This window comes from Laetiporus sulphureus (genome assembly GCF_001632365.1).
Source record: "Laetiporus sulphureus 93-53 unplaced genomic scaffold LAESUscaffold_15, whole genome shotgun sequence".
NCBI lineage: Eukaryota > Fungi > Basidiomycota > Agaricomycetes > Polyporales > Laetiporaceae > Laetiporus > Laetiporus sulphureus.
Window position 1 is genome coordinate 445,698 of NW_024468524.1, and position 15,612 is coordinate 461,309.

The window sequence follows — 15,612 nt, forward strand, 5'->3', positions numbered from 1 at the left end:
TGTGGTGGTTACCTGACTGCAGATGCACTCGCTCTCCTTTGTTATGTGTTGAACTGTTCCATAGTTGGAAAACTCCCATTCGCCGTCCAAGATGTCGGCAAAGTTGGCCCGCCTCTGCTGTGGCCTGGGATGACACAGAGGCAGACTATGCTCAGACGTCTCGACCGAGCGTGCCCACGCAAGAATGGCCTTGAAGTTCATAGCGATACCTGGTAGCGCCGAGAGGATGGGCAATGGGAAGAGGTCAACGAGAACAAAGGACAACGGATGCGACTAGGTCTCACCGAGTGGCTAGTACGTTGTGAGATGTGAGTAGAGATGGGGGAGTGTGATAGCTGATGGGCTGCAGCGAGAATATTCTGTGCACTCTGAGAAGGGCAGGAAGAAAGGTGCTGCGTTGAGTTGGAATTGGGGCGCGCCTTTATAGCACGGTGACTCGGGCTTTGACATCCCTACTATGGCTAGTGCTGATAAGCGCTGATCTCCCAACAAAAGGCCCTGGCGGAAGCATTTTCGCACGGATCAATTTCTAAACCCCGACCCACAACGTGCATGGAAGCCGCCCACTATGTCAGCGCGATGGCTGGCGAAACGGAAAGTAGACAGCTCTGCAAGTCCATCCCAGTCTGCTACTTTCGAAGGTGATAGAGCCACCATTGCATATGTCGGCGTTCGCTGCGTCACAAATCCTTTGATATGAATCCGATTCTGAGCGCCCGGTGCGTAAAATCTGTGGGCCCTCTTCTACGTATCAGCGATCTATCGCTGATGTATTAACCTCCTCGTCAGATTCAGCGTGTTTGCTCTAGGTCTTGCCAATACTTGAACTCAGTCCGGCAAGCTTTCAGTAGAGCTTATCCCAGTCGGCGACATAGGCACACAAAATTGTCCATCGGTCGATTAGAACTGACGGCGAGGACTGAACTTTAGCATTATGGCAAGCATTCGATTATCGTCGACCGATTGCTCCGCCTGCGCCGCATTCTCAGCGTCGCTGGACGCGTCGTACGCGTTATTTGTTTCGACGTGTATCTTTTTGAGGGTGGTCCAGAACCTCCTCGACATTTGCGCGTTTCGGTCGTGGCTGCGCTCGAGGATGCAAAGTCGCGGGTTACGGACCGTCTCGACGGAGCGAGCCCAGCGGGTGAACTTGCCAGGCTTATCGTGAATTCTTGGATAACGATGAGGAGCCATCTGAGTGACGCCGCACGACAGGATGCGGCGCGCTCACCTCGATGGTCGTCGAAGAAACTGCAGGTCTTGCGATGCGTTCAAAGACACAAGGACGATGGAGGTGAATCTAGGGTGGCGGGAAGCTGAAGGACGCGAAGATGCGACGAGTGCAAATGTTTGGTCTGAAAAGCAACATACAAAATTACAGGCGCTATTTACATTCGCGACGAACTACGGGTCATCATGATAAGTAGTCGCACCGTCAGGATCTCTACACTTTACCCTCAGGCATTCTTCCGCCATCCATTCGCTATCCGTCAACGCGTCAAGCGTCACATCCTCAAACCGTCCACTCTTAATTAGCACCATCTCCAGCGATCTGCAAAGGGACGTCAAACAGCTTGGAACAGTATTCCGTGCCTGCCTCCGTCGCTGGGAATAGCGTGAAGATCTCAGCCGCCACCTCGTACGTGGACGGCTCCCTTGGCTCAAAGACATTCGTCAACGGCTCCGTCGTCTCTGAGCGCTCCTTGACTCGACACTCCTTCTCAGCTTTGTCGTCAAGCAGCTCAAAGTCGACGTCGATGGATGAAGTGCGCGGACTCGTATTCGATGAGATCGTCGGAGACGAGGCCACCGTCAGCGGGGAATGGTCAGGGGATGGAGAGCTGGCGGTGGGAGTCGCGGATGCCGGATGGTTCATAGTCAACAACTCGGACGCGGTGCGAGCCCAGACCGACGTGCCGTACCCGGCGATGTCGTACCAGCTGAGGCCCATGCGCGAGTCAGGGACAGAGAATGAAGACGCGTCCGGCCAGGCGGCGGTCGCTTCTTCCTTTGGCAGAAGAATCGTAGTCTTCTCGACTACGCTGCCCTTCATCCGCATCTGCGCCTGCGCATCTTCGTGAGTGGCGCTAACAAGACAACAGTCATATGTACTTACCAGCTGCGGGTCATTCCGTAGTGCGTCTCCCTCACATTCGCCTTCAAGACCTCCTCGGCGATCCCAAGTGCCATCTGCGTCAAGCGCGGATAACAATGATTCACCGACAAAGCTGTTAGCTAGGTCGGTATTGAGGGCGGTAGGATCCATAGCAGCCTTGACGCCCGGGGTAATAGGCTGAATCAATGTTATTGGCTTCTCTCTCCCGTATCAAGTCGACGATAAATCAACTTACCGGCCACTCATACACGTAGTTCGGATCGGCGTAGAGCATCGTCTTGCGCTCGTCATAATGATCCCAGAAGAGGCGCTTCCAGCTCGCGAGTTCGGTTTCAGCGAATACCTCGTACGGGATCTCTTTCGTGGTCTAATGACGCGTCGTCAGTATGTTGCAAGGGTGTGATGTGCAATAGACTCACCTTCTGGATTTCAGACCCCACCTCACTGTGCGAACAATAAATCTTGTCCTCCCCGCTAAGCATCTCCTTCGGCTTCATCGAGAACTTTGCATGCTTGGTCGGAAGTGGTGAAGCCTCGGATGGGACCGACAACCCAATTATCGGCGCGTCGTAGAGCTCTGTGGCTGCCTATCCGAAAGAGGTGAGCATTCAATACATAACAAAATTGTGGCGATTACCTGACTGGAGATGCACTCGCTCTTCTTTGTTATGTGTTGTAATGTTCCGTAGTTGGAAATCTCCCACTCGCCATCCAAGATGTCGGCGAAGTTGGCCCGCGTCTGCTGTGGCCTGGGATGACAGAGAGGCGGACTATGCTCAGACGTCTCGACCGAGCGTACCCACGCAAGAATAGCTTCGAAGTTCATTATGATATCTGTCAGCGCCGAGAGGATGGGCAATGGGAATAGGTCAACGAGGACAAAGGACAACGGACGCGACTAGGTCTCACCGAGTGGCTAGTGTGCAGCAGTAAGTTGTGCAATGTGAGTAGAGATGGGGGAGTGTGATAGCTGATGGGCTGCAGCGAGAATATTCTGTGCACTCTGAGAAGGGCAGGAAGAAAGGTGCTGCGTTTAGTTGGAGTTGGGGCGCGCCTTTATAGCACGGTGGCTCGGGCTTTGACATCCCTATTATGGCTAGTGCTGATAAGCGCTGATCTCCCAACAAAAGGCCCTGGCGGAAGCATTTTCGCACGGATCAATTTCTAGACCGCCGGCCTACAACGTGCACGGAAGCCGCCCACTATGTCAGCGCGCTGGCTGGCGAAACGGAAAGTAGACAGCTCTGCAAGTCCATCCCAGTCTGCTACTTTCGAAGGTGATGAAGCCACCATTGAATATGTCGGCGTTCGTGGCGTCACAAATCCTCTGATATGAATCCGACCATGAGTGCATGATGTTTAGAAGGCCACCCATTCTCGCTGCTACTATGTGACGCAACCCGTATCTCATTCGCTCATAGTATGTTGTTGAGAGTAGTCTCCTGAACGCTTAATTCCTTGTATTGCTAATACAAACAGCAGAGGTTAGGCATGTTTTGCACGTGTGGCAGCTAAGCGTCGCCATGATACAAGTCAACTTCACTGGTTCTAAGTACGGAGCAAATTGGCAATGTTGTTTTGTATCCCACCGTGCACTACGTCGCCGTGCCAAAATCAGACCTTTGGCCTGCGACATATGTGCATAACTTCCCTCGACACGACACAGGACCAAAACCATCATGGCAGTCTTGTAACATTCCTGTGAGACTCTCTAGAGCGAAATATGGATCAAGCTTTGACCGCGAGGTCCCTCGAATTAAGAAGTACCATCTCGCCTATGTGGTCTCACTTCGTGCAGATCGAGATCTTGTGCTGAAAAGTTGACATCAAATTACAAGCTTACAATTTTTTTTGGTGGTCCGCATGGCTTTGCGAGATTATTGAAAGGTAGTGGATTTGGTGCATCATTATCCACGGAAATGTTTGGTATCTGCCATTTTAGCTCACTGTACATTCACGCCAGTGGGCTAGTTGACGTTGTACAGATCCGTGTATACTTAGTGCTCGTCTTCCCTCAACACCAGGAGAATTCGATGATCCTTCCTACAACTCCAAGGTGGGTTGTGCATCGCAATCTCGTGTTGCGGCTTCGCGCAGCATCTTTCACATGATGTGGCTGGTTTATCGACGATACTTTCAATGGACGATCAGTCAAGATGCAGGCAATGAGTGCATGTCAGATTGCACTACAACGACACATAGAAAGATGCCAGAAATGCGAGAAGAACAGTACAAGAATCAGATCGTAGAAGGGTACAGCATCTGTGGTAAGTGTGATGAGCAACCAGGCCGCGCAGGACATGAGTGTGAGACATACCACTCGGACGCTCGCACCGAATGCGTGAGGGGGCAAGTTCGACCTGAACTTCGCTTTTACAGCACCGGAGTTGCCGTGAGGACGGGTGACACGGCTGTATAACAAGAAAGAACATGAGGATGCACGGAACTCTTGCAGAATATGATCGCACGCACCCCCACATCACCCGGATCTTCGAGCCCTGAATCTCCCGCTTCGCCCGGTAAACGTACGCAACACGCTACAAAACCATTACCGAATAAGAACGAGACGGTTCCATTCCATGAGCAATACAGACTTTTCCGAGGTAGAACTGCGCCTCCTCCTTCGTTGAGACGCCCTCAATCTGGACGAGAGAGGTGTTAGGACGGGTGTTGCGCTTGGCGCGCTTATGGCCGAGGACGCGCCCCTTGCAATAAGTTCTGAGGTACAGGTAGTCACGAGTGAGTCAAAGTCGGTCCAGATGCGCGTGCAGAGAGCATAGAGCAGGGAGCCGAGTGGAAGAGGAGAGTAGCGCAGTAGCGTCATCCGTTGTATCGATTGTCCATCCACCCACTTCCACGTCCCGCGCATTCACCAGATTGTCCCGCCAGCATCCTACGGCCCTCTAGCACCATGCGGAACAGAGCTCACCTTGTTGATCCCATTTTCGTCGTCGTCCCGGCCGTTATCGAGTGTCTTGAGGATGCCGCCAAACTTTGCGCTAGCGCCGAACAATAGCCGGTGGGAATAATGCACTCCTAATCGGGAAATCTATGACTGTGGGAACTACCCGACCTTTTTCTTCGCGCGCGTGAGTGGCTATGTCCCCTCAACCACCGACGCAGTGCAGAGCTGCACTCGGCCGTCGTCTGCGCTTCGACGATCACGAGTAACGGAGCGGTGGGAGAGCGAGTCATCCCCTCGGTTTGCTTTCTGCATTACAGTCTGCTTGCTTCGATTTGTACTTCGACAAGCCTTCAGTCGCGGGGAATATACTATTGGAGATTGTACGCGGAGTCATTGCGTGAATATAGCCACATTATTTGCTCGCTGCTCGTCCATAAAAGCCGGCCGAAGAGCAGTGAACTCTCTCGTCGACACACTCATGGCTGGCCGGCTGCCTGCCCTGTGGAAGCGTTTCTCGTCCACCATCACCCCGAGGCCTATCCCACCAAAAGCTCACCACCACGCCCCGATTCCCGACCATGCGTTCCCCAGGGGCTACGTCCTGACCGGTCTTCACGCTGGCGTGAAGAAAACAGGAGCACTCGACCTTGCGCTGATCTTGTCTACGACCCCCGACCCAGCATCGGCTGCGGCGTGCTTCACGCGCAACGCTTTCAAGGCCGCGCCAGTTGTGGTATCAGAAGAGGTGCTTCAGCGCAATGGAGGGACCGCCCGAGCTGTCGTGGTCAACAGCGGGTGTGCTAACGCTGTGACAGGAAAACAGGGCATGGAGGACGCATGGGCGATGGTTCGTGCCACTGACGCGCTCTCCGGCGCAGACAAGGCAGGAGCAAACCAGACGTTGGTGATGTCCACCGGTGTCATTGGTCAATATCTGCCCATTGCAAAAATTATTGCAGGAATCCAGTCCCAGGCCGCTCAGAATAACAGTCTTGGGTCGACGTTCGACGCATGGGAGAGGGCGGCGAAGGCATTGATGACCACGGACACATTTCCGAAACTGCGTGCGCGCACCTTCACGATCAATGGGAAGGAATATCGTATGGCGGGGATGGACAAGGGCGCAGGGATGATCCACCCGGACATGGGTCCGCCCAGGACCATTGGACAGCTGCACGCGACTTTGCTTGGATGCATCTTGACCGATGCGGCCGTCTCAAGGCGCAGTCTGCAATCTGCCCTCACGTATGCAGTGGACCGCAGCTTCAACTCGATCAGCGTTGATGGCGACATGTCGACGAATGACACGATCCTGGTGCTTGCGAACGGCGCTGCTGTCACCGGGTCGGGTATACTGGAGGAGATCGATGAGGAACGAGACCCTGCTGCCTATGAGATTTTCAGGGATGAGTTTACTGCGTTCGCGACGGATTTGGCTCAATTGGTAGTGAGAGACGGCGAGGGCGCTACGAAGTTCATCACGGTATCTGTGGAGGTCTGTCAATCTTCTCTCGAAAGAAATTGACTCTCTGAACTCACCTTTGATTAGGGTGCCGCAACATATGCGGATGCTCACCTTATCGCATCGCGCATCTCCACTTCTGCGCTAGTCAAAACTGCACTGTACGGCCAGGATGCCAAGTGAGTATCTGTATTTGTCTTCCCCTGTTCGAGGAAGCTTTGGAGTACATGGCGTCGAGAACGCTGTATTCTTTTTTCGAGACATGTCCTCCAGCGCTATTCTACCAACAGTGGTTGCTATGAACGGTGTTCTCAAAATGGTGATGATACAGCTGGGGTCGCATCCTAGCTGCGACAGGTTCCGTACCGCTATCGACACCGCTTGACCCGAAGCGCGTCAGCGTTTCATTCATCCCCACGGATGGCTCACCAGTGCTCCCGCTTCTCGTGAACGGCGAGCCCGAAATGGTCGACGAGGCCCGCGCGAAGGAGATTCTCAGTGTAGAAGACCTGGAGGTGCGCGTCCAGCTCGGTATCGGGAAGGAGAGTGCGAAGTACTGGACGTGTGATTTCAGCTATGTAAGTGTGCCTCAACCGTTTGTCGCCTGACTAGGCAGTCTGCTGACATCGACGTGCGCACTGCAGGACTACGTCAGGATTAACGGGGACTACAGGAGTTAGACACGAGATACTAGCTTGGATATGCGACACTCTCGCAAATATACTCTGAGCTTGGAGAGCAGAACGAAAGCATAACAGTGAATACAAGCTACGGGCTCCGGGTATATGTCCGCCTATCACAGTTCGGATCTAAAAACAATTGGCACAACAAAACCATTCCGAGGACGAGCAAACCCAGCAAAGCATTCAGAAATCATTTCCACACAAGCTTGCCATTCTCGTCAACATATGCGGTCATTCCGCCGCTGATGGTTTTGCCCTTCTTTGCGTACTGCTCTGCAATCTTCGCTCGCTCGAGCTCACGCTCGTGCTTCGCCAGCCGTGCTTGGCGGTCTGCTTCTGCCGCTGCCTTGGCTTCTTTCTGTGCCTCGCGCTTTGACGCATTTTGCCGCTGTTTCTTCGTCAATGTTTCGGGAGCGGCTGGCACCGTCGCGCTCTTCTGCGTTTCTAAGGCATCGCTGAGTACTCATATTATGAGGAGAACAACAAGGGACGTACTTGAATGACCTCGGCCCTTCACAACGCCCCATCCACCGTCGTCCTCACGGTCTGCATCATCAGCAGTACCTCTCGGATGATCCACGTCCTCGTAATCTCCCCATGAGAAACCTGCCGCTGGCTTGTCGTTCGGCCCAGGCTGGATCCGCATAACGCGTGAGAGAGTCGGATAGTCTGGTGTCTCCAGCATGCTGCAAAGATCGTTCAATACGACTGAGTGAACATAGGAAGGTTCAACGTACTCATCTACACCCGTCTTCCGTGGCTTTGGCAACAACCTCTCTGCCAGCGCCCTCCGATTTTCGGATGGCTGGCCCGGATGCTCCGGAAGGACTCCATCATCTGATCGTTCCACGGTGGGAGACGAGGTCTCAGTGAGGGACGTCGTGGTGATCCCCGCATCGCTCGTGCCCGCTTCGGCTGGTGGCGCAGATATAGATGCGGATGCAAGCTGTGAGACATGCCGTCTTCGAGAATCCACACGCGTCCATGACTCGTCATTGTCAACGGGGGCTGGTTTCGGCGTGGAACTCTTCCTAGACTTGACCGTCGGTCGCACCGAGGCCTGCGACTCTGGCGCAGTCGCGGACGAGTCGGACATGACATCTGCAGAGGCAGCGCGCGACGCGGCCGTCCCTGACGCGCTCGCCTTCTTGTTCTTGTTCTTCTTCTTCGGTTTAGAAGAGGGTCTAGCGGGCTCGACGTCGTGGGGCTCCGAGTGCGTGTCGAAGTCACCTGGAATGACGGGCGGGAAAGACACCACATTGGGCGCCACTGTGGTCGACTCTGATGCGACCTCTGACTGCGTTTCCGCCTGTTTCTTCTTCTTCTTCTTCTTTCCTTGCGTTGGAGGGGGAGGGGGTGGTCTGGGCTGAGAGTCGGATGGTGGGGTGTACTGTACGTAGACATATACGACTGCTGCAGCTCCTGCAATCAGGAGAGTCGTGATAGCAGCTCCGGAAAAGTAGCTCTGCGCTGAGCCCATGATGGGAGGATGGAGACGACTCGCGATGGTGGATGTTCTGCCTTGATGTATAAGCAACACCGTACAGATGGCTTGGTGGAACCGCGTTGGAAGGCTCGGCGCAAGAGGAGAAAAAGTGCAAGGATTTCTCGCAAGTTCGTTATGATTAAAAGAGCAGAGCCGTGGGCATGAAATGTAGAATTAGTCGATGCCAGCTGTAGAGCAGACTGGAGTTACACGCAAACGGGGACAGACGAGCGCTTGCGCGGCAGTGGCTAAGGCACCAGCGTCCTAGGAATAGCGTCGGGACGCCTTTTCCCAGTAAAGGTCTTATCGGATGCTATGTCGATGGTATAAAACATCTCTGAAGCTGGAAAATCGCCGTACAGGAGCTGAATTGTTTTGTTTCGCCGTAAAATGCAGAAGGAAACGGTTCAGCAGGGGGGGCCAACGATAAATGATTGCGAGGGACGCGCACGTGGCTGCGAGTTACTGTGCCCCGCCATGTCTAACCCCACCACTCCGACAGACTCCCTAGGCAGAGCAGCCTTGTCTGATGGGACAGCTACCAGGAGACTTCCATCGCTCCCACAACTACCCGAACGTGCGGTCACCCCAACTCAGTCCAGTCCTGTCTCTTACAAACGTAGCGGTGATGGGTTCTTGATGCCTGAGCCAAAACGCAGCAGGACCCTTGAAGCATCAACCAAGGAGACGCCTATATCTCCTACATCTCCTCAGCCGAAACGCGGCAACACCACTGAAGCATCAGCCACCCAGAAGGCTGCGGACGCGGCGCGTGAACTGCAGTTTTATATCGGACGTGTGCAAGCTTATATAAACTCTATGAAAGAAGAAGGCGGGGACAGACGTGCTGCCGCGGCAAAAATCCAATCCGTTGTGAGCTGCTGGAGAATGGTTATGGGCTATGTTCTCGAAGGACCAGAATGGAAATGGACAGAGACGGAGCTCAAGCTGCTCAATTTCCCTATTCCGATTTCAGAGCAGGAAACAGAGGTGCAAGGTGAGTGCTCCTCTCTCTCTCCCTCCACAAATCCAATGTTGACCCGCTCACAGCGGTGATGTTGAAAGCTGCCAATGACGCCTACGATAGCCTCAGCATGAGTTTGAAACTGAAGCTCTCTCTCGGTTCCCCCTCTGAATTTGGCAAGCCCGGCCCTGACGGCTGGGAAAAGGGGCAGCGCGAAACCTCTGGTATATTGTGCCTTCGTCCTGTTAAGGATCTAAAGAACCCGCGCACTCTCACTCTCGCCTGACCCGCCAAGGTCCTCTGGCTCAAGTAGAAGGGGTGAAGATCTAACTCGAAACTGGGGGGTAGGCCCCAGCTTGAGCCAGTATATATATTAGTGGGGCAGGACCCCTGGTACCGGGGGTAAGCCCAGCGGTACCCTAATACACAAGATTAGGCCATAGTGGCGTGCTATGGCGTGCTATGACGTAGCTAAGTCCAGACGAGTCCGTAGGGGCCTCGGTGCGCCTACCTGGTCTAGGTGTATGACGTCATCGTGACGTATGGTCACGTGACTTGTACATGTCCGAGGGATGTCCGAATGTCCCTGTGGCGTGGGTATCCTACTGATAGCCACGTGGTAAGTCCGTATAGGGTAATGGTATACGGTGGAGCGGTCCGGTTCTCCTTGCCTAGGAGTCCCTGAAATGAGGGTTACGACGATGATCGTAACATGACCCCCGTCCTACGCCGAAGTGTCCTCACGAGGCCCTTTGGTTATGGGTTCCACTGGTATATTCCCTGCCTTGAAGCGCTGCTTCTGGAATACTTCCTTGACATCATGGGGATCTTCCCAATCCTCTGCCGATCCCTTTAGCATTGCTATGGCGAGGGTTTTGATGGTGGTATAGGTGTGGTTCCCAGGGTCCCTTCGTTTGGATGGTGGGTATAGACGTGTAAAGCCCGTGCTTCCAGTAGATTGATCTGGGTATTTGGGTGATCGTTCTACAACACCGGACATCGTCTTTTGTCCTTCGGGGTTCGGTGATCTGTCCTAGATCTGTGCCGCTTCCTCCACCACTCCGGGTATCTACGGAAGATTAGTTTTGCCAGTAATGGACTTTGATATAGGATATGCGATGCCTTGGATCGCACCGTTCCCTTGGACCCAATAATGGGTATAATCACATGACTTGTGATCCTTGTATTACCGATCTGTTGGTAATAGGTACGACCGTCGGCGGGTATACTTTGCCTGTAATGGTCTTGTAGTGGCTTATCGAGTCCGTGATGTCCATTTGTCATGGGTATACTTGTGACTCGTGGCCCGTAATGGCCCGGTGTACTTTATTAGTAAAGACCGTGTTGCGCCATATGGTATATTTGTATTAGCCGATTAGGTTTCCCGTCTTGCCTAGACTTGTTTCCCTTGTGGCCGGGTAAGGTATTATACCTTATTACGCTTCGGGCCCTAATTGCCGGAAGCGGGTATCGGTGGTTCGGGTGATGGGTACTCGTCTCGGCCGGAGACTGTACATAGAGCATCTTCTTGGTCTGACTACACCAAGTGATGGATGTGCATCGCGGTCTCTCAGCTGCGAGCAGTGCATCTTCCCGTTCCGAGGGTATAATGAATTGTACCATAGGGTATCGTTGTCGTTATGTTAACGTATGGGTATCCGTTGCGTGGGCCCAGCATTGTCTTATGTGGGTTGTCCGACGCGTCGTGGGTGCGGATTATGTTATTACCTCACGGTTCCTATAATGGCGCTCCAAGCAGCCAGGCAACCGGAGGATGGATGGAGGTTTATCCTAAAGGTATATTGGAGCTTCTCTAACTCCGTCGTTATCGTGGGACTTGAGATTTCCCGATGTACGTCCGTGGCTTACTCATTCGGAGCTCGCCGTCCTTGGGCCGTACTTCAGTACTTTCCCAAGTCCTTGATCGTGACGTAAAGAGCGTGGTGGGTAGAATATATTACCCCCGTCCTAGGTGGTGTCTTCCTGACGCCTACTTGTCTGGACCCCTTGGGTCAATCCCTTTCTATAGGGTGAGGGACGGCCGGGTATCTTGGTCCAGCAAGTCCTAAGGCGGAGAGCGTATCCTACGGGTATCTCCGGGTATTGTATTATGTAATATGCTTGGTTCCTATAGTGGCGCAACGCAGCCAGGTTGTCAAGCGTATTGTAGTTGGGTTATGTTATTATTAGGTTACTTGATTCCTATAGTGGCGCTTCTAAGCTGCCAGGATATCAAGCCTACTGTATTTGGGTATAGTCGTGACCACTATCTCGGTTTGGTCTTACCCGATATGGACTGCCTGTCCGATCGGCGCCCGTGCCGATCTAGCGTGTGGAAATGGTATATCCGAATAATGACTGTGTGTAGTTGGGATTCGGCTACGGCGATCTCCTTGGATCTATTGCCTCCCGCAGTTACGATGCCTAAGCAACGCGTGCGCTCGGCGTCCTAGGGCCGTGCCTTATGATATGGGTATCAACGAGGTCTTGCGTCGTTGGGTATGTGTCGTAATGATGGCGTAAAAAGGTTATTCCCGGATATATTTCTTGGTATTGGTGGGAATACCTATTATTCTAGGGTTGCTACTACGCTAGGGGTAATACCTCCTAGTACCCCCGTCCTAGGGCTGAGCGTCCTCGCCAAGCCATTTCCTGGACTCCTTGGGCTTTCCCTTGGGTATATGGTACTTGCCGGGTATCTTAGTCCGGATAGTACTAGGTACGAAGGTCGCGGTTCGCGGGTATCTTCGGTATGTTATTATTAAGTTTCCCCCGAGTCCTGGGTCGAGGTTACTATATTTGGGTATCCTAATAGATAGCCGTGCCCCCCACGAGCTGACTGCCCGTGAGGGGTTTTTCGTAATAGAAAATGATCGCGTCGTTAGTGCCGTGCACTGTATTCGAATGGTGTTTTCTTTTCCTGTACCACCGGGACACTGCCTGTGTCAGCGGGGTCGAAAACAATGTGTCCAGACGAATCGCCTTGGCACTTCTGATTTGATCCGACCGGAGTATCACGGTCAACGAAGAATATATTAACCCTTGGGCTGGACGGCCACGGGCAATAAACGTAGGTAACCTATACGCCGAAGCTAGGCACCCAATAACTAAAATCTCCGAAGTTGTTCCAACGGCGCAAGGCAGCCGAGGCTTCGAAGGGTGAGAGTTGTTCCCTCTAATGGCGCCTGCAGCAGCCAGGGCTCTCAACCGGGATCCTGTTTATCCGAGCGCAAAGCAGCTGGGCAGGATACGAATAAAAAGTATAGACGGAATTAAGTACAAGGACCCACGAGGGACCCCTGCCAAGCTTTACTCGGCTGCATCCACAGCGTCATCATAAAGACCCCATCTTTATGATGTTACAAAAATTAAACGGCTTTAATATAGCCATTACTTCTGGTGCCCCTACTGGACTTTCAGAAGTTTGTCGTGGGCTCGGTACTTCTTCGGCCCTGTTCGTCGGCACGGTACTTCTTCGGCCGGTGTCATAAGTGATGGATCGGATCAGTTCCCCGCTCACAGATCAGTCCTGACCCTCGATCCTTTTGATCCGCTCCCTCGCCAATTGTCTTCGTCAATTTGGACTGTTGTACTTGGTTCCGGAGACGGAGTGTAAACCTTTGGCCTGTTGCCAGGGCGGTGGACCCTTTCTTGGACCTTCGAGTCGCTGAGGATAGTCGAAGGGTGAAAACCTTTGGCTGGGCGCCAGGGCGGTGGACCCTTTTTATCGAATCCGGAGGCGGTGCCTCAGGGTGGATGCTCTCTTACACGAGCTCGAAGCGCCTGACCAGGCGAAGTCTTCATCGGCCAACTTGCTAGTGCTAGCTACTTATAACTACGGAGGCAATACTGAGCAGTCCGCAGTCGCGGGAGGGTCTTAACAGCCTTTGATTATTACGCTGCCAGTGTCCAACAACTCCCGAGGGTCTTCTGGTACCCTGGTTCACCGGTCATTCCAACCGAGTGTTCCGACAGTTCGTTCCGCCACAATATGCCTATGTACTACGTGGCTACGAATAACTAATCCCCTAACAAGTCGGGTTTACAGCGGGGATGAAGGCTGTTCCCGGTGCCGCTTTGGCACTGAGCAGGTGTGTTTAGTCCCTCGACACCCGAGGTTACGCAGGTCACGCTGATGCGGTCCAGATGATTGCTGTCCTACAGCATTTAACGGAAGCCCTTTCCTGTAGAGCTCATACATTGTGATGGCTATCTCACTGGGTCACCGTGATGAGACTTTAAAAGGTCGTCCCACGGGTCAGCTTTCGCCATTAGACAGTAAACTGTCCGTGTCGCATGGCAGCTATGGCCAAGGATATTTTTTATGGGCTTGGCAGCTCCGCCGTCAAGGTCACCGGTGCACTTTAGCGGTGGTGTTGCCTCGTAGCGGTACCCTTTTAAGGAGTGCTGCGCCCCTCCGCCCGGGCTCGTTGCACCGTCGTCAGGTCCTGAGACCCTCTGTGCCCCGATGGGTTTTAACTGCCCAGTTCCGCGGAGTCCTCTTACGCCAGAGGTCACGGCAAGGTTTGCGACAGGTCACGGCTGAAGCCTTCTGCCGACTTTCGCGGAGGCTTATTTAAGGCCTTTATTCCGACTTGTCATGCGCTCGTTTATTTCATTGGGGCGGTGCCCCTAGTATGCCTCGCCGCCTAAGGGCTCTGGCAATCTCTTCGGTTGTTTCTGCCCTAATGCAAGGAGGACGGTGCCCCCGGTGGACCTTCGGCACTCCGGCCTGGGCGGTTGACCCATGTGGCTTTGTTTTCGCACGGCTGCCTGCCTACTGCGGGGGAGATCCTACTCCCCGGGGCCCCCCGACGCTGCCTGCATCGAGGGGCGATAGATGGTCGCGATGACCGTGCTCTGCCCTGCCTGGGCGGTTGAGTCGTCGACGTCGGAGTCCGCTGCCTGCGGGTTGTTCGGAGCGTCGTGGTCGTTGGCGGATCCTGCCTGGATGTCGCCGAGTGCTCGAGGTCACCATGCCTTGGCTTGTCGAGGAACGAGGGAGGGTGCCTGAAGCGGCAAATGAGGGCCTCGCCGGGGCTGACTGCCTTGTGTCCGACGAGTAGTGTGCATACGACCTGGGCGGCCGCAGCGAGTGGAAGGTGGTATAGTGGTCGCCAAGAAGAAGTCCGGACTGAGGCGGCTACCGGTGCCCACAGCCCTAAGGGAGCAGTTTCGAGTTATGTTAAGGATCTAAAGAACCCGCGCACTCTCACTCTCGCCTGACCCGCCAAGGTCCTCTGGCTCAAGTAGAAGGGGTGAAGATCTAACTCGAAACTGGGGGGTAGGCCCCAGCTCGAGCCAGTATATATATTAGTGGGGCAGGACCCCTGGTACCGGGGGTAAGCCCAGCGGTACCCTAATACACAAGATTAGGCCATAGTGGCGTGCTATGGCGTGCTATGACGTAGCTAAGTCCAGACGAGTCCGTAGGGGCCTCGGTGCGCCTACCTGGTCTAGGTGTATGACGTCATCGTGACGTATGGTCACGTGACTTGTACATGTCCGAGGGATGTCCGAATGTCCCTGTGGCGTGGGTATCCTACTGATAGCCACGTGGTAAGTCCGTATAGGGTAATGGTATACGGTGGAGCGGTCCGGTTCTCCTTGCCTAGGAGTCCCTGAAATGAGGGTTACGACGATGATCGTAACACGTCCCACCGAGAAGAATGGTGTCCCATTGTGTGTGCTGCATGACGTTTTCCGCCGATTCATGCTCTTTGCCGGCAGGCCCCTTCCTGAGGACTCAACCACCACAGTATCTGCTGTGAACTCCGCTCAAATGTTGTGCAACAGTATGGGAGAGCCATTCGATAATGAGGCAGCGCGATCCACTGAATTCGACACCTGTGTTAAGCAGCTGTTTGACGGCTGGACCCGTAAGCACCCGTTAAATGCATCGTCAGATCTCCATTGCGGCGAGGTCAATGTCAATCGCGTTTTGCTCGGACCTCGAGACGTACCGATCTGCTTGCGTGAGGACAAGTGGGAGCCCG

General features: G+C 53.8%; 5 protein-coding genes across 5 annotated transcripts; 2 read left to right on the forward strand and 3 right to left on the reverse strand.

Moving 5' to 3' along the window:
• Positions 1-1,295: 1,295 nt before the first annotated feature.
• LAESUDRAFT_724952 (uncharacterized protein) lies at positions 1,296-2,175 on the reverse strand (the record flags this gene model as incomplete). Its single annotated transcript, XM_040908726.1, has 2 exons — positions 2,138-2,175; positions 1,296-2,077 (listed from the first exon to the last, which is right to left on the reverse strand). A coding segment is annotated over exon 2 (521 nt), but the record flags the coding sequence as incomplete, so codon positions are not given.
• A 2,179-nt stretch (positions 2,176-4,354) lies between these two features.
• Positions 4,355-5,029, reverse strand: LAESUDRAFT_736426 (60S ribosomal protein L33-A-like protein; the record flags this gene model as incomplete). The annotated part of the gene is made up of 5 exons (XM_040910690.1): positions 4,355-4,378; positions 4,434-4,527; positions 4,589-4,653; positions 4,711-4,821; positions 5,027-5,029. The coding sequence occupies 5 exons, from the start codon at positions 5,027-5,029 to the stop codon at positions 4,355-4,357; spliced, it is 297 nt and encodes a 98-aa protein (XP_040765235.1).
• A 470-nt stretch (positions 5,030-5,499) lies between these two features.
• On the forward strand, positions 5,500-7,163 carry LAESUDRAFT_651319 (arginine biosynthesis bifunctional protein ArgJ beta chain; the record flags this gene model as incomplete). Its single annotated transcript, XM_040904299.1, has 4 exons — positions 5,500-6,516; positions 6,571-6,662; positions 6,815-7,061; positions 7,128-7,163. 4 exons carry the CDS (start codon positions 5,500-5,502, stop codon positions 7,161-7,163), a joined length of 1,392 nt encoding a protein of 463 aa, XP_040765236.1.
• Positions 7,164-7,356: 193 nt separating this feature from the next.
• Positions 7,357-8,733, reverse strand: LAESUDRAFT_742921 (uncharacterized protein; the record flags this gene model as incomplete). The annotated part of the gene is made up of 3 exons (XM_040911221.1): positions 7,904-8,733; positions 7,662-7,852; positions 7,357-7,610 (listed from the first exon to the last, which is right to left on the reverse strand). Exons 1-3 carry the CDS (start codon positions 8,644-8,646, stop codon positions 7,357-7,359), a joined length of 1,188 nt encoding a protein of 395 aa, XP_040765237.1. The 5' UTR covers positions 8,647-8,733.
• A 396-nt stretch (positions 8,734-9,129) lies between these two features.
• LAESUDRAFT_749455 (uncharacterized protein) lies at positions 9,130-10,578 on the forward strand (the record flags this gene model as incomplete). Its single annotated transcript, XM_040911558.1, has 3 exons — positions 9,130-9,649; positions 9,703-9,840; positions 10,520-10,578. 3 exons carry the CDS (start codon positions 9,130-9,132, stop codon positions 10,576-10,578), a joined length of 717 nt encoding a protein of 238 aa, XP_040765238.1.
• Positions 10,579-15,612: the final 5,034 nt, after the last annotated feature.